Source organism: Pleurodeles waltl, chromosome 6, assembly GCF_031143425.1.
Source record: "Pleurodeles waltl isolate 20211129_DDA chromosome 6, aPleWal1.hap1.20221129, whole genome shotgun sequence".
In the NCBI taxonomy this organism is placed as follows: Eukaryota; Metazoa; Chordata; class Amphibia; order Caudata; family Salamandridae; genus Pleurodeles; species Pleurodeles waltl.
The window spans coordinates 1,408,968,017-1,408,986,097 of NC_090445.1; the positions used below are offsets into that span (position 1 = coordinate 1,408,968,017).

An 18,081-nucleotide genomic window follows, 5' to 3' on the forward strand; every position below is an offset into this window, starting at 1 on the left:
AGGCTTCAGAGGTCGCTGGACCCTGTGGAACGCGTCGCTGTAGCAGTTCTCTTGAAGTGGGGAGACAGGCCGGTAGAGCTGGTAGAGCTGGGGCCAAAGCAGTTGGTGACTCCGTCTTCTCAGCAGGTTTTTCAGCTCAGCAGTCCTTCTTCGTCTTAGGTTGCAGGCATCTAGTTACCTAGGTTCTGGGAGCGCCTAAATACTCAATTTAGGGGTGTGTTTAGGACTGGGGGTTAGTAGCCAACTAGCCTGGAGGGTGGCTACACCCTCTTTGTGCCTCCTCCCTTAGGGGAGGGGGGGGGCACATCCCGAATCCTATTGGGGGAATCAGATGGAGGATTTCTAAAAGTCAGAGTCACCTCAGCTCAGGACACCTTAGGGGCTGTCCTGACTGGCCAGTGACTCCTCATTGTTTTTCTCTTTATCTCCTCCGGCCTTGCTGCCAAAAGTGGGGCCGTGGCCTGAGGGGGCGGGCAACTCCATTAGCTGGAGTGCCCTGGGGTGCTGTAAAAAGGGGGTGAGCCTTTGAGGCTCACCGCCAGGTGTTTCAGTTCCTGCAGGGGGAGGTGTGAAGCACCTCCACCCAGTACAGGTTTTGTTACTAGCCACAGAGTGACAAAGGCACTCTCCCCATGTGGCCAGCAACATGTCTGGTGTGTGGTAGGCTGCTAAAACTAGTCAGCCTACAAGGGTAGTTGGAAGCCCTTCCCCTTCCACCCCCGACCCCCCCAGTGACGTCAGCGCGCGAGTGCGTGCTGATTAGTCACAGGGTCTCCCCCATCGCGCTGGAAGCAGAGGCTTCCAGCGCGATTGAAAAAGAAATGCTTTTGCATTTCTTTTTCAATCCCATGGGGGAGGCCCCGAGAGGCTACAAAGGGAAGGAAATGTATTTCCTTCCCTTTGAAGTCTCTCACAGGTTTCAAAAGCCGGATTGCTTGCAATCCGGCTTTTGAAACCCCACTAGACACCAGGGATTTTTTTTTCTTTCTTGAAATTGGCAAAAGGGAGCGACCCCTTGGGCAAGGGTCGCTCCCAGGGGGGCATTTTTTTAGGAAGGCCTTTTCTGCCCCCCCTGGGGGCAGATTGGCCTATTATTAGGCCGATCTAACCTCTAGGCACCAGGGACCTTTTTTTTTTTGTGTGATGATTTCTTTTTTTTTTTTAGGTGGGGAGCGATCCCTTAGGCAAGGGTCGCTCCCCTATGGGGCAATATATATTTAGGCCATTTCTGCCCCCCCTTGGGGGCAGATTGGCCTATTCTGATGAGGCCAATCTGCCCCCAAGGGGGGCAGAAACCATTAGACACCAGGGAGTTTGTTTTTGCGCGCGAATGTCACGCAACGAAGCGACCCCTTTGGCAAGGGTCGCTCCCAGGGGGGGCATTTTTTTGGGAAGGCCTTTTCTGCCCCCTCTGGGGACAGATCGGCCTATTATTAGGCCGATCTGCCCCCAGGGGGGGCAGAAACCTCTAGGCACCAGGGATCTTTGTTTTTTTTTTTTTCTTTTTGTTATGTTTTCTTTTTTTTTTTAGGTGGGGAGCGACCCCTTAGGCAAGGGGCAAATTATATTTAGGCCATTTCTGCCCCCCTTGGGGGCAGATTGGCCTATTTTGATGAGGCCAATCTGCCCCCAAGGGGGGCAGAAACCATTAGACACCAGGGAGTTTTTTTTTTGCGTGAATTTCACGCAAGGGGAGCGACCCCTTAGGCAAGGGTCCGCTCCCGGGGGGGGGGGGGGGGGGGGGGGTTGATTTTAGGCCATTTCTGCCCCCCTGGGGGGGTAGATCACCCTATTTTGATTCGGCTGATCTGCCCCCAAGGGGGGCAGAAACCACTAGGCACCAGGGATTTTTTTGTTTTTCTGTTTTACAGATGGGGAGCGACCCCCTTGGACAAGGGTCGCTCCCCTGGAGGGGCAAAATGTATTTAGGCCATTTCTGCCCGCTTTGGGGGCAGATCGGCCGATTTTAGGTCAATCTGCCCCCAAGGGGGGCAGAAACCACTAGGCACCAGGGATCTTTTTTTTGCGCCGTCACACAAGGGGAGCGACCTTGTAGTCAAGGGTCGGTCCCCGGGGTGGGGTGGGGGGTGGGGCAAAATTATTTTAGGCCATCTTTGCCCCCCCCTGGGGGCAGATCGGCCTATTGGTATTAGGGGGCAGAAACCTCTAGGCGCCAGGGCAAAAAAAAATTGTGTGTTGTTTTTATTGTTTTTTTTTTTTTTTAGAGATGGTGAGCGACCCATCAGGCAAGGGTCGCTCCCCTGGGGGGCAAATTGTATTTAGACCATTTCTGCCCCCCTTGGGGGCAGATTGGTCGATTTTAGGTCAATCTGCCCCAAGGGGGCAGAAACCAGTAGGCACCGGGGATTTGTTTTTTGGCGCCAATGTCACGCAGGGGGAGCGACCCCGTAGGCAAGGGTCGCTCCGGGGGGTGGGTGTTCGGGGGCAAATTTATTTTAGGCCATCTTTGCCCCCCCTGGGGGCAGATCGGCCTATTGGTATTAGGGGGCAGAAACCTCTAGGCGCCAGGGCAAAAAAAAATTGTGTGTTGTTTTTATTGTTTTTTTTTTTTTTTTTTTTTTTTAGAGATGGGGAGCGACCCATCAGGCAAGGGCAAGGGCAACCTGTAGGCGCCAGGGCAATTTTATTTTTTTTGTTTTTTTAGAGATGGGGAGCGACCCATCAGACAAGGGTCGCTCCCCTGGGGGGCAAACTGTGTTTAGCCCATTTCTGCCCCCCTTGGGAGCAGATTGGTTGATTTTAGGTCAATCTGCCCCAAGGGGGCAGAAACCACTAGGCACCGGGGATTTGTTTTTTGGCGCCAATGTCACGCAGGGTGAGCGACCCCGTAGGCAACGGTCGCTCGGGGGTGGGGGGGGGGTGTTCGGGGGGCAAATTTATTTTAGGCCATTTCTGCCCCCAGGGGGGGCAGAAACCTCTTGTTGCCAGGGCAATTTTTTTTGTGTGTGTTTTTTTTTTTTAGAGATGGGGAGCGACCCATCAGGCAAGGGTCGCTCCCCTGGGGGGCAAATTGTGTTTAGACCATTTCTGCCCCCCTTGGGGGCAGATTGGTCGATTTTAGGTCAATCTGCCCCCAAGGGGGCAGAAACCACTAGGCACCGGGAATTAGTTTTTTGGCACCAGTGTCACGCAGGGGTAGCGACCCCGTAGGCAAGGGTCGCACCTGGGCAGGGGGGTTTGGGGGGGGTGGGGGGTCAAATTTATTTTAGGGCATTCCCCCCCCCCCCGGGCCGGCTGAGCTAGAGGCCAAAATCCAAAAGGTAGGCACTTTGCAAAAAACACCTCTGTTTTCTGTGAAAAAATATGTTGTGTCCACGTTGTGTTTTGGGCCATTTCCTTTTGTGGGCGCTAGGCCTACCCACACAAGTGAGGTACCATTTTTATGGAGAGACTTAGGGGAACGCTGGGTGGAAGGAAATTTGTGGCTCCTCTCAGATTCCAGAACTTTCTGTCACCGAAATGAGAGGAAAAAGTGTTTTTTAGCCAGATTTTGATTTTTGCAAAGGATTCTGGGTAACAGAACCTGGTCAGAGCCCCGCAAATCACCCCATTTTGGATTCCCCTAGGTCTCTAGTTTTCAAAAATGCGCTGGTTTGCTAGGTTTCCCCAGGTGCCGGCTGAGCTAGAGGCCAAAATCCACACGTAGGCACTGTTTTCTATGAAAAAATGTGATGTGTCCACGTTGTGTTTTCGGCCATTTCCTGTCGCGAGCGCTAGGCCTACCCACACAAGTGAGGTATCATTTTTATCGGGAGACTTGGGGGAACGCTGGGTGGAAGGAAATTTGTAGCTCCTCTCAGATTCCAGAACTTTCTGCCACAGAAATGTGAGGGACATGTGTTTTTTTAGCCAAATTTTGAGGTTTGCAAAGGATTCTGGGTAACAGAACCTGGTCCGAGCCCCGCAAGTCACCCCTCCTTGGATTCCCCTAGGTCTCTAGTTTTCAGAAATGCACAGGTTTGGTAGGTTTCCCTAGGTGCCGGCTGAGCTAGAGGCCAAAATCTACAGGTAGGCACTTCGCAAAAAACACCTGTTTTTTTCCAAAATTTAGGATGTGTCCACGTTGCGCTTTGGGGTGTTTCCTGTCGCCGGGCTAGGCCTACCCACGCAAGTGAGGTATCATTTTTATCGGGAGACTTGGGGGAACGCTGGGTGGAAGGAAATTTGTAGCTCCTCTCAGATTCCAGAACTTTCTGCCACAGAAATGTGAGGGACATGTGTTTTTTTAGCCAAATTTTGAGGTTTGCAAAGGATTCTGGGTAACAGAACCTGGTCCGAGCCCCGCAAGTCACCCCTCCTTGGATTCCCCTAGGTCTCTAGTTTTCAGAAATGCACAGGTTTGGTAGGTTTCCCTAGGTGCCGGCTGAGCTAGAGGCCAAAATCTACAGGTAGGCACTTCGCAAAAAACACCTGTTTTTTTCCAAAATTTAGGATGTGTCCACGTTGCGCTTTGGGGTGTTTCCTGTCGCCGGGCTAGGCCTACCCACGCAAGTGAGGTATCATTTTTATCGGGAGACTTGGGGGAACGCTGGGTGGAAGGAAATTTGTAGCTCCTCTCAGATTCCAGAACTTTCTGCCACAGAAATGTGAGGGACATGTGTTTTTTTAGCCAAATTTTGAGGTTTGCAAAGGATTCTGGGTAACAGAACCTGGTCCGAGCCCCGCAAGTCACCCCTCCTTGGATTCCCCTAGGTCTCTAGTTTTCAGAAATGCACAGGTTTGGTAGGTTTCCATAGGTGCCGGCTGAGCTAGAGGCCAAAATCTACAGGTAGGCACTTCGCAAAAAACACCTCTGTTTTCTTCCAAAAATTTGGATGTGTCCACGTTGCGCTTTGGGGCGTTTCCTGTCGCGGGCGCTAGGCCTACCCACACAAGTGAGGTATCTTTTTTATCGGGAGACTTGGGGGAACATAGATTAGCAAAACAAGTGTTATTGCCCCTTGTCTTTCTCTACATATTTTCCTTCCAAATATAGGAGAGTGTGTAAAAAAGACATCTATTTGAGAAATGCCCTGTAATTCACATGCTAGTTTGGTCACCCCGGAATTCAGATATGTGCAAATAACCACTGCTCCTCAACACCTTATCTTGTGCCCTTTTTGGAAATACAAAGGTTTTCTTGATAGCAATTTTTTACTCTTTATATTTCAGCAAATGAATTGCTTTATACCCGGTATAGAATGAAAACGCACGTCAGGGTGCAGCTCATTTATTGGCTCTGGGTTCCTTGGTTTCTTGATGAACCTACAAGCCCTATATATCCCCGCAACCAGAGGAGTCCAGCAGACGTAACGGTATATTGCTTTCGATAATCTGACATTGCAGGGAAAAGTTACAGAGTAAAACGTAGAGAAACATTTATGTTTTTTTCACCTCGATTTCAATATTTTTCTTTTTCAGTTGTTATTTTCTGTAGGAAACCCTTGTAGGATCTACACAAATGACCCCTTGCTGAATTCAGAATTTTGTCTACTTTTCAGAAATGTTTAGGTTTCTGGGATCCAGCATTGGTTTCATGCCCATTTCTGTCACTGACTGGAAGGAGGCTGAAAGCACAAAAAACTGTAAAAATGGGGTATGTCCCAGTAAAATGCCAAAATTGTGTTGAAAATTGGGTTTTCTGATTCAAGTCTGCCTGTTCCTGAAAGCTGGGAAGCTGCTGAGTTTAGCACCGCAAACCCTTTGTTGATGCCATTTTCAGGGGAAAAACCACAAGCCTTTTTCTGCAGCCACTTTTTCCAATTTTTTTTAAAAAAAACTAAATTTTCACTGTATTTTGGCCAATTTCTTGGCCTCCTTCAAGGGAACCCACAAAGTCTGGGTACCTCTAGAATCCCTAGGATGTTGGAAAAAAAGGACGCAAATTTGGCTTGGTTAGCTTATGTGGACAAAAAGTTATGAGGGCCTAAGCGCGAACTGCCCCAAATAGGCAAAAAAAGGCCTGCCACAGGAGGGGGGAAAAGGCCTGGCAGCGAAGGGGTAAATAGGATAGGTTTGATACCAAACAACCCGATTTTCAGTGAAGCCATCATGTAGTTGGGGAACTCGTACAGACCGGTGTCCAGCACAGGTAATTAAAATGGCTTCCCTGTTCACTTACTACATCTGAGAATAGACAAATACATAGTAGGGCCATATTTGTCATGCAGATATAGCCTCACATGTAATATAATTCACCCTGCCTTAGGGCTGTAAGGCCTGCTGAAGGGGTGACGTATAAATATTACAGTCAGCGTTAAGGGACATAGCACACAAGTGTGTGCCATGTCGTGTTTTCACTTTTTGGAGCACCATGTCACACAGCCTGCAGTGAAAGTCTGCATGAGTTTGGTCCTGAGTCCCTTAGAGTGCTACACCTCTTAGGGACCCTCTTTAGTACTTATGCCCTAGTTACCAGAGGTACCATTTACTAGGGACTTACAAAAGCGGCTAAAGGATTGGTCACTCGTGGATCTAGTGCCAGTGATCTTATTTTTGGGGAAGGAACACTGGCAACCTGGTTAGTAGGAACCCAGTGCACTTCCAAGTTGCATTTAAAACCAGTCAAAAAGTGGGGCGAGGGGCATCTGCAACCAGAACCGAGTTTCCTACAACATAGGGCCTACTTACTGCCACAGAGGTATGATCACCCATTTCTGGGAGCACATACAGACTATTCATTGCCACCACTGCTCAGCACATTTCACAAATGTCCTCTGAGACTGCCTGTCGCTGCAGCACTACTGGGAGTTGGTTCAGACTGCAAAAGCAGTTGTTTCCGGCAGACCAACGTGAACATCTATTGAGGCCTGCCTAATAGGCACATCCTCCGCGATATCTCCTAAATGAAGCATCTACAAAGTTTGCCGAGCTCCTATTCCTGCTGGCCAAACGATGCATCACAATTCGGTTAAAATACGCTCACCCACTGTCCAGAGCATCCTGGTATGTAGACCGCCTGTTATGGGTGGGACGGAAAACAGAGGTCTGAGACCGTACCCAACCGCAGATCAATTAAATGCTTTTGTGCAGGACCTCAAACACTACGACAAGGAGAAGCGCCAGGACAGCTCGGTAATACATATTGTCCCAGATGGTTGGGGGAGTTTAGTTATGAACTTAGGCTGTTCATAGCTAGGAGGGAAAATGACACATGCCCCCAATAGTTGTGCAAGTGGGTTGTTGCGACGGTGTTCAAGACAAAAAGTATTCCTCTTCTTTCTTTTTTGTCAGACCGGGACTATGTAAAACCCAATAAAGATGTTAAACAAATACATTTCAGAAAGGAAAAAATGAAAAAATACCACACACACACTTGGTTCTATTCTGCGCCAATGTTGAAAAGAGAAAAACTTGACCTGGTTGTTTTTTTTTATCCTTGTACCAATATTGTACTTAACCAGATATTAATGGAAGCAAGATGGGTACAAGACGTTAATCTACACTGCAATGCAGATTAAACCTGCCCAATTTCAGCTTCTCAGGTGAAGGAAAAAAAACAAAATTGATATCTATCTCCAAGCTTACAAGCTCTCCCTCCATAGAGATCCGTTATGACAGCAGGGTGGAGCAAGAACTAGAGGTAAGGCAAGGCTGTGTCCTTGTGGCATACAGAGGCCAGCATACACATGTACCGTGTCCGCCCGTCGTCAACCCCTAACCCACCCCCCCCCTATAATGCAGCAATCTTTGTCAGTGGGCGCGCTCCTGGTGACACCTTTGAAGACAGCAGCCAAAAAAGGCACACATGACGTGCTGTACTTGAAAGCAAAGGACAGGTAGCATTTCATTAAAGATGAAACGATGTGAATTTTTTTTTTTTGCGATCAGCATTTCAGAAACTGCTGGCTTAGAAATTGCAAAAACGTGTTATCTTGGTGGACTTGCATATAAAAATCAGAACTTGATGGGGTAAAGAACATGTTATTCAACTTCGGTAGTGCTCTTTCGAGCAAAAATGCCTTCTAACTCCAGAAAACTCAACTTAGAAATATTTCCAGAAGGATACTGATAAAAAGGGCTGACAGGGCAAATAAAGAAAAGGCCAAAAGGCTGTATAACTCTTAACTGTGCCCTCAGCAGAGCTTAACCGGGCTAAATATAATATAAACAGTGATCACAAAACAGAAAGAGGCCCCTCTAAACCAAAAATACATGGTCTCTCATAAGAGAAAAAGAATTCCAATGTTATGTTATCCCACAACAAAGTGGCTAGTTACTGGTAGGAGCAGTTTTGCAGCTTGACGATTTTTCTGGACTTGCATGTTGTGAATTATTCCTCTATCTAGTGGTGGAAGTGGAAGGAGAACACGGAACATTTCATCTACCTGTCTGCTTGGTTTTTGTTACAAACTAGATGCAGACATGGAAGCCACCAAAAGAAGATGTTCTTACTTACATAGTTCTAAAAGGAGTGTACTAAATATCAGTATTGAGCAGACTTAGGGCCTGATTCCAACTTTGGAGGACGGTGTTAAACCGGCCCAAAAGTGGCGGATATACCACCTACCGTATTACGAGTCCATTATATCCTATGGAACTCGTAATACGGTAGGTGGTATATCCGTCACTTTTGGGACGGTTTAACACCGTCCTCCAAAGTTGGAATCAGGCCCTTAGTGTACAATACTGCCTCTGAAGAAACAATGGTGAGGCATTATGTAGTGAATGTGGGACTGTTCTGGAAAGAAACCGGATTTTAGAGCCAATGTCTGAACATACAACGATGCCACTGGTTTTTTACTGAAACACCAAATTAGATCTTAAACAGCACCGTAATAAAACATGACTTACCAAGTTGTCCATACTCTGGACACCCAAAGGAGTACAGGTTACCTTTGCAGTCAACCAACATACTGAATTCTGCCCCACAAGCTACTTTGGAAATGGGCTGACCATTGTACAGGATCTAGAAGAAAAGGATGACAAAGTAAGGAATGTTTTTGAGGTAACGTTCTGCCAGAGGGCTCTTACCACAAGTGTGATATTTGAAAAAGCAGGAGTGTCTAGGCCTTCCCTAAGAGTGGTTTCCTAAAAAGGAAGGTTTGGGCCTGGAAAGAACGTTTATTTTGCCATGTCGATTTCACAGGTTTTATAACTGCCCCACTAGGCTTTAGTGGCAGATTCTAGAGTCACCTTGTCACTGTAAGGGCTGCTGTCCATTAGTGACACTTAACTTACTAGACCTGGGTACCTCTTGTACCATATATTAGGGATTTGCAGGCATGTTAAATGAGCTACCTAGGCATTAGTCAATTCTACAGATACTGAGGGTCACACCACATGCTCTGAGGTCTAGACAGCAAGCCCAGTGCACTATAGAGCTGAAAAACAAGCAGTATCAGTCCATAAACTTGGTGTGGGGTGTGATCATACACAAGGGGGTTCTTTCCATCATTGACCTTCCCAAGGAGATTTGAGTCACACACACGACATGAGTGAAAAGATACCTGGAAATGGCAGGGTGATAAATGAAAGATGTGAAATGTCGAAGAGCAGAAGGATTTCAGAAAAACGGCTGTGTGAATTTTCATTTTCTAAGGTGCGGGCGTGGGTTTCCAAAAGTTTGGGAGGTTACTGTTGCAACCTTAAGTCAGATTTAAGAGGAAGTGTTGCCAGTAGGAATATGGCATCAACAGAGTATGTTAGACTCAGAAGTTTGCAAAGATGAGTCTGTAGTCCTGAACTGAGCTAGTTGAGCAGTTGTCAGGGGGGGCACTGGGAATAAGGGGAGCACCATGCTTTAAAAAAATAAAAAATAATAATAATGTATATAAGAAACCTGCAACTTAAGTGAAGAAAAAAAATAAAAAATACGTCTGGCTACTAATGGGCCACTAGTAACATTTGTCACTCACGTCATTGAGAGAGAAAATATACGTTTGGTTAGGCAAAAGTGATGCCCATCCAAACAACCCTCAAAGTCCCTGTCCCCATTTCTGGTAACGGTTCACACTGTGGATACTTTTACACTTTTGTGAGACCAGACTGCTGTAGCAGGTTGAGAATCATGTATTTAACTGCATTTCTAAAATGTATAACTGAACCGAATGCCAGGTTTGATTTGTTAACAAGTTACAGTTGTGAAAAAAAATTGTCATTCTGGGTGCACAGGTGATTGATTTATTTATTTTTTAAATTTAAGGGGGCATGGCATTAAAAGGTTTGGGGCCACTGTTGTAGGGCTACACCAAGACAGTTAACATATCATTTGACTACCATGCATATTAATTGCCCGACAGATGTATATTCTCAGATGAACATTTGTTAAGCACTAGACATGCTGCAACCGTTGTCTTTTTGTGTTATGTTGTTAGATTGGTGTGTCACTTATTAGTGCATACAGTTGTGTGGATTGTGAAATGCCACAGTGTTCTGTTTGCGGAGTACTAGGAGACTGGTTTTGAATGCATGCTGTTATGAGCACATTTACACTAAACCAGGGGGCTGGTCTGTGATTCATGTATGTGCAATGCCATTTCTAATGTGCTGGTGAATGCAGTGTGTGACACATTTTAAACCCAATTTTTAAGGAAAGTGTGCTGAACAATGCACCAATTTGATGGATTGGTTGATGGATTGGTTGATGAGCGTCATTTCTGAGTCTTACCTTTTAAGAATCATAATTTATGTAAAAATTGTGCTTCAGCCCACTCAAGCACAATATTTTTTTCTAAATGTTCTTGTATCGAAAAACCTTGAAATCAACATGAGGAAAGTTGGACTTGCTCCCTTGCACAAATCTGAACCAAGCAAGCACGGGTGGGCCTGCTGCTAGAGCATGAATATCCAATATACTTCCAGGAAGACAGTCTCATGTCATAATTCAGGTTCACTCACTATGTAGATAAGGTGTATTTAGAGTTGCACTTAAGTTTTTTTTTTTTCTTATGTGGGCACAGGGATAAGCCTTGAATCTAGCACACTAACAAAAACCCAGCCCCCATACATTCTCCCCACCCACTGAAGCTGAGCACATAGACTTCCACCCAACCGGCTTTGGCGTTATCTGCGCTTGTGGTGCTAATAGGAAATATTATTCATCATCCCATTGACCTAGCCCCTTATTAGTCAAAATGATAGTGACAAAAAATTGACTTGTGACATTAAAAAACAGTCACCTACACTACTTAAGTGAGAAAAGAGGAAACAAATAGGCATAATGGGGGAAGAAAGGACAAGGAGAACAGGACAGAAAAGTGATAAGATGCTGCATTACCTGTGTAGGACTTGCAACTGAATTGGTCTGATTCCCTATACCTAGTTGTCCCAGCCTGTTCTCCCCAAAAGCATACACTGTGCCAGACTCTGCAAGGAAAAATGAAAATAAGCCAGCATTAGTGCATTCTTTGTTAGCATTTCGGGTGACCTGTATATAACCCAATCTGTGAGCTGGATGTTCTGGACTTAAGTGGAAGTGATGGCTGTAGAGAGCAGAAGAAATAGGTTACTTACCTTGTAAGCATCGATTTGTGGCATGTAGTACTGTAGGCTAACATGCTCTACATACGTCTGAAGTTGTGTAAGTTGGTTTTCCCTCCAAAGAAGTCTTTTGAGTCATGAGGCAGAGTGACTCTTCATCTCAATGATAATGCACATGGGCATCGACTGCACTGTTAGATTGTTTTACCCCAGGCAGGTGAGAAAGGAGAATAGGGTAGGCATAATGAGATGACCAAGCTAAATATATAGTGAAAAACTGCAACAGCCACAGGTTTCCAGGAAGGATTTTGGGTGCATGTGAACCTACAGCACTACATGCCACAAACAGATGCTTACAGGGTAAGCAACATATTCTGTTCGAGGCATGTGTGGCTGTAAATATCCATGCTCTGAAGACTGTAAAGAGGTGGCTAGCCTGTGGGTGTTGTAGTTGTTTGGGAATGGGTACATAGCATTGCCTGGCCTACACTAGCTTCCTTGTGTGCTAAAACATGCCCACAATTATGTTTGTTGAAAGTTGTGATGTGGACCATGTAGCTGCCTTTCATGTGTCAGCTCAGGGATCGTTTCTTAAAACGCCATGGTTCCACCTTTTTTCCAAGTAGTGTGCTCTGAGGGGGAATAGGTAAAGGTCTTTAGTATAGCAAGCCTGAATGCATTTTAATATCCATCTGGCTATGCCTGATTTGGATATAGGGTAGCCTTTGTGTGAAGGCAAAAAAGCAACAAAAACTTACTTAGACTTTGAAAACGTTTTAGTTCTAACAATATAGAAAATAAGTGCACTTTTATTATCTAATGTATGAATAGCCCTTTCTGAAACAGAATCTGGTTGTGGGAAAAACTGGCAATTCAAAAGATTGAAGTGAAACTGTGACAGTACTTTAGGAAGGAATTTGAGGTTGGTGTAGAGAACCACTATGTAGTTGGAAGAAAGATTCTTCAAAGGTTAAAGCCTGGATCTCACTAACATGCCTAAGTGAAGTGATAGTGACAAAAAATGTCATCTTCCAAAAACGAAATTGAAAGGGTATGAACGTAGAGGGTCAAATGGAGGGCCCACGATTCTGGAGGACAATACTGAAGTCCAAGGAAGGTGTGGGTGGTAACAGTGTTGAAGTAACTTGTTTGAGCCCTTCCATGAAGGTTTTAATGACTGCGACCTTGTAGGAAGCTGGCCTGGTGGGTACCTATGGTACTTATACCAGGTCCAGGTATTCCCTCTTAGTGAAGTGTAGGCAGTGTCTAGAAGCCAAGCTGTAAGGAAATGCCTCCTTGGCATGGTTACCCCCTGACATTTTGCCTTTGCTGATGCTAAGTTATGACTTGAAAGTGTGCTGGGACCCTGTTAACAAGGCCCCAGCACCAGTGTTCTTTCCCTAAACTGTACCTTTGTCTCCACAATTGGCACAACCCTGGCACCCAGGTAAGTCCCTTGTAACTGGTACCCCTGGTACCAAGGGCCCTGATGCCAGGGAAGGTCTCTAAGGGCTGCAGCATGTCTTATGCCACCCTAGGGACCCCTCACTCAGCACATGCACACTGCTTCACAGCTTGTGTGTGCTGGTGGGGAGAAAATGACTAAGTCACCATGGCACTCCCCTCAGGGTGCCGTGCCATGCCAACCTCACACTGCCTGTGGCATAGGTAAGTCACCCCTCTAGAATGCCTTACAGCCCTAAGGCAGGGTGCACTATACCACAGGTGAGGGCATATGTGAATGAGCACTATGCCCCTACAGTGTCTAAGCAATACCTTAGACATTGTAAGTGCATGGTAGCCATAAGAGTATATGGTCTGGGAGTTTGCCAAACACGAACTCCACAGCAGCATAATGGCTACACTGAAAACTGGGAAGTTTGGTATCAAACTTCTCAGCACAATAAATGCACTCCGATGCCAGTGTGCAATTCATTGTAAAATACGCCCCCTGAAAACATACCCGACTTCCAGTGTAGGCTGACTAGTTTTTGCCAGCCTGCCACACACCAGACATGTTGCTGGCCACATGGGGAGAGTGCCAGGAACAAAGCCTGTACTGGGTGGAGGTGCTTCTCACCTCCCCCTGCAGGAACGGTAACACCTGGCGGTGAGCCTCAAAGGCTCACCCCTTTTGTTACAGCGCCTCAGGGCATCCCAGCTAGTGGAGATGCCCGCCCCTCCGGCCACTGCCCCCACTTTTGGCGGCAAGGCTGGAGGAGATAATGAGAAAAACAAGGAGTCACCCACCTGTCAGGACAGCCCCTAAGGTGTCCTGAGCTGAGGTGACCCTTACTTTTAGAAATCCTCTATCTTGTGGATGGAGGATTCCCCCAATAGGATTAGGGATGTGCCCCCCTCCCCACAGGGAAGGGGCACAAAGAGGGTGTAGCCACCCTTCAGGACAGTAGACATTGGTTACTGCCCTCCCAGACCTAAACACACCCCTACAATTCAGTATTTAGGGGCACCCCAGAACCTAGGAAACTAGATTCCTGCAACCTGAAGAAACGAGAAGGACTGCTGACCTACAAGCCTGCAGAGAAGGAGGAAGACAACTGCTTACCGGCCTGTCTCCAACTTCAAAAACTTGCAATCAGCGACACATCAGACAGGGACCAGCGACCTCTGAAGCCTCAGAGGACTGCCCTGGACTAAAGGACCAAGAAACTCCCGTGAGCAGCGGCCCTTGCCAAAATCAGCTACTTATTTGGAACAAAGAAGCAACTTCCAAAGACTGCACATTTCCTGCCGGAAGCGTGAGACTTCTCACTCTGCACCCGACGCCCCCGGCTCGGAGATTCAGAGAACCAGCACCTCAGGGAGGACTACCCGGCGACTGCGAGCCCGTGAGTAACCAGAGACGACCCCGCAGCGACGCCTGCAGAGAGAATCCAGAGGCTCCCCCTGACCGCGACTGTAACAAGGGACCCGACACCTCGAACCAGCACTGCACCCGCAGCCCTCAGGACCTGAAGGAACCTAACCACCCACATCGCAGGAGTGACTCTTCCCCCTCTCCCCCCCCCCCCCCCAGCCTAGCCCAGGTTGTGGCTGTCCCGAGAAGCCCCCCCCCCTATGCCTGCCTGCACCGCTAGAGTGACCCCCAGGTCCCTCCATTGTTTTCTGAAACCAGACGCCTGCTTTGCACACTGCACTCGGCCACCCCTGTGGGTGGGTTTTGTATTCCACCTCCTCCCCCCCCCAGCTCTACAAAACCCCCCTGGTCTGCCCCCCGAGGACGCAGGTACTTACCTGCTGGCAGACAGGAACCGGAGCACCCCTGTTCTTCATAGTCCCCTATGTGCTTTGGGCACCTCTTTGACCTCTGCACCTAACCAGCCCGAGCTGCAGGAGTGGTAACTCTGGGGTTGCCTTGAACCCTCAACGGTGGGCTGCCTATGCCCCAGAACTCAGACTTGTAAGTGTTTTAATTACCTCCTAACCTAACCTTTACTTACCTCCCCCAAGAACTGTTGATTTTTGCACGGTGTCTACTTTGAAAATAGCTTATTGCCATTTTTACAAACACTGTATATGATATTGGTTTTATTCAAAGATCCTAAAGTATCTAAGTGAAGTACCCTGCAGTTAAAGTGTTTACTGTAAATCTTGTGTAGGAAGTTGGCTCTGTATGTGCTATTTCAAAGTAAGGAATAGCATGCACAGAGTCCAAGGGTTCCCCTTAGAGGTAAGATAGTGGCAAAAAGAGATAATACCAATGCTCTATTTTGTGGTAGTGTGGTCAGGCAGTAGGCTTATCAAAGGAGTAGTGTTAAGCATTTGTTGTACATACACACAGGCAATAAATGAGGAACACACACTCAGACAAATCCAGCCAATAGGTTTTGTTATAGAATGAAAATGTCACTTACCCAGTGTACATCTGTTCGTGGCATTAGTCGCTGCAGATTCACATGTTTTGCACAGTCCGCTGCCTGGTGTTGGGCTCGGAGTATTACAAGTTGTTTTTCTTCGAAGAAGTCTTTTTTGGTCACGGGACCGAAGGACTCCTCACTCTTCGGCTCCATTGCGCATGGGCGTCGACTCCATCTTAGATTGTTTTCCCCGCAGAGGGTGAGGATGGAGTGGTTTGCTATAAATAGTGCCCATGCAATGGAGTGAATACGTATGTACATAAAAAGTTTATAATAATTATTTACAAATGTACAAATGTTTAAGATTTAAGATCTACTTCTAAACGGCTACAGGCTTCCCGGGGAGGCGGGAGGGCACATGTGAATCTGCAGCGACTAATGCCACGAACAGATGTACACTGGGTAAGTGACATTTTCAGTTCGATGGCATATGTTGCTGCAGATACACATGTTTCGCATAGACTATAAAGCAGTTACCTCCCCTAAAAGCGGTGGTTTAGCCTGTAGGAGTTGAAGTAGTTTGGAATAATGTTCTTAGTACAGCTTGGCCCACTGTAGCTTGTTGTGCATTTAGTACGTCTACACAGTAGTGTTTAGTAAATGTATGAGGCGTAGACCAGGTTGCAGCCTTACATATTTCGCTCATAGGAATGTTTCCTAGAAAGGCCATTGTAGCACCTTTCTTTCTGGTTGAGTGTGCCTTTGGTGTAATAGGCAATTCTCTTTTGGCTTTAAGATAGCATGTTTGAATACATCTGACTATCCATCTAGCAATGCCTTGTTTAGAGATTGGATTTCCTATGTGTGGTTTTTGAAAAGCTATGAACAGTTGTTTTGTTTTCCTGATTAGCTTTGTTCTGTCAATGTAGTACATTAGTGCTCTTTTGATGTCTAATGTATGTAGTGCCCTTTCAGCCACGGAATCTGGTTGTGGGAAGAACACTGACAATTCTACTGTTTGATTTAAATGGAATGGTGAGATTACTTTTGGTAGAAATTTTGGATTTGTTCTTAGAACTATTTTATTTTTGTGTATTTGAATAAATGGTTCTTGTATGGTAAATGCCTGTATTTCACTTACTCTTCTGAGGGATGTGATTGCAATGAGAAATGCGACTTTCCAGGTTAGATATTGCATTTCACAGGAATGCATGGGTTCGAAAGGTGGACCCATGAGTCTTGTTAAGACGATGTTAAGGTTCCATGAAGGAACTGGTGGTGTTCTTGGTGGTATAATTCTTTTTAGCCCTTCCATGAATGCTTTAATAACTGGTATTCTAAATAGAGACGATGAATGAGTAGTTTGTAGGTAAGCAGATATTGCTGCGAGGTGTATTTTTATAGATGAAAAAGCGAGATTCGCTTTTCGCAAATGTAGTAAGTATCCCACTATGTCCTTTGTAGAGGCATGCAATGGTTGGATTTGATTGGTATGGCAGTAGTAAACAAATCTTTTCCACTTAGATGCATAGCAGTGTCTAGTGGAAGCTTTTCTAGCTTGTTTTATGACCTCCATACATTCTTGTGTGAGGTCTAAGTGTCCGAATTCTAGGATTTCAGGAGCCAAATTGCCAGATTCAATGATGCTGGGTTTGGATGCCTGATCTGTTGTTTGTGTTGTGTTAACAGATCTGGTCTGTTGGGTAGTTTGACATGCGGTACTAGTGAAAGGTCTAGTAGAGTTGTATACCAAGGTTGTCTTGCCCATGTGGGTGCTATCAGTATGAGTTTGAGTTGGTTTTGACTCAACTTGTTTACTAGATATGGAAGGAGAGGGGGAAAAGCGTATGCAAATATCCCTGACCAACTCATCCATAGAGCATTGCCTTGTGATTCGCGGTGTGGGTACCTGGATGCGAAGTTTTGGCATTTTGCGTTTTCTTTTGTTGCAAACAAATCTATCTGGGGTGTTCCCCAAATTTGAAAGTACTTGTTCAGAACTTGGGGGTGAATTTCCCATTCGTGGACTTGTTGGTGGTCTCACGAAAGGTTGTCTGCTAGTTGGTTTTGGATCCCTGGAATAAATTGTGCTATTAGGCGAATGTTGTTGTGAATCGCCCACTGCCATATTTTTTGTGTTAGGAGACACAATTGTGTCGAGTGTGTTCCTCCTTGTTTGTTTAAATAATACATTGTTGTCATGTTGTCTGTTTTGACAAGAATGTATTTGTGTGTTATTATGGGTTGAAAGGCTTTTAACGCTAGAAATACTGCTAACAGTTCTAGGTAATTGATATGAAATTTTGTTTTGTGTACATCCCATTGTCCTTGAATGCTGTGGTGATTGAGGTGTGCTCCCCACCCTGTCATGGAAGCATCTGTTGTTATAACGTATTGAGGCACTGGGTCCTGAAATGTCCGCCCTTTGTTTAAATTGTTGCTGTTCCACCATAGAAGCGAGGCGAGAGGTATGTTTGGCGGTCTACCAACACCAGATCTTGAAGTTGACCCTGTGGCTGTGACCATTGTGATGCTAGGCACTGTTGTAAGGGTCGCATGTGTAGTCTTGCGTTTGGGACAATGGCTATGCATGATGACATCATGCCTAGGAGTTTTAGCACAAATTTTGCTTGTATCTTTTGGTTTGGAAACATAGCACTTATTACCTTGTGGAATGCTTGCACTCTTTGTGGACTTGGAGTGGCAATTCCTTTTGATGTGTTGATGGTTGCCCCTAGATATTGTTGTGTGACACGGTTCGAGGTGTGACTTTGTATAGTTGATGGAGAAACCCAGTTTGTGAAGGGTTTTTATGACATATGTGGTGTCGTTTGTGCACTTT

The 18,081-nt window shown here is 46.1% G+C and overlaps 1 protein-coding gene across 2 annotated transcripts in view; it reads right to left on the reverse strand.

The window, feature by feature from the left end:
• Positions 1-18,081, reverse strand: part of RCC2 (regulator of chromosome condensation 2) — a 333,593-nt gene that overhangs the window by 247,510 nt on the left and 68,002 nt on the right. For both annotated transcript variants that reach the window (XM_069240760.1, XM_069240759.1), the window contains exons 6-7: positions 11,219-11,307; positions 8,794-8,908 (exon numbers count right to left, since the gene is read on the reverse strand). In XM_069240760.1, the coding sequence (XP_069096861.1) occupies positions 8,794-8,908; positions 11,219-11,307 (204 nt within the window). The remainder of the gene's footprint in view (positions 1-8,793; positions 8,909-11,218; positions 11,308-18,081) is intronic.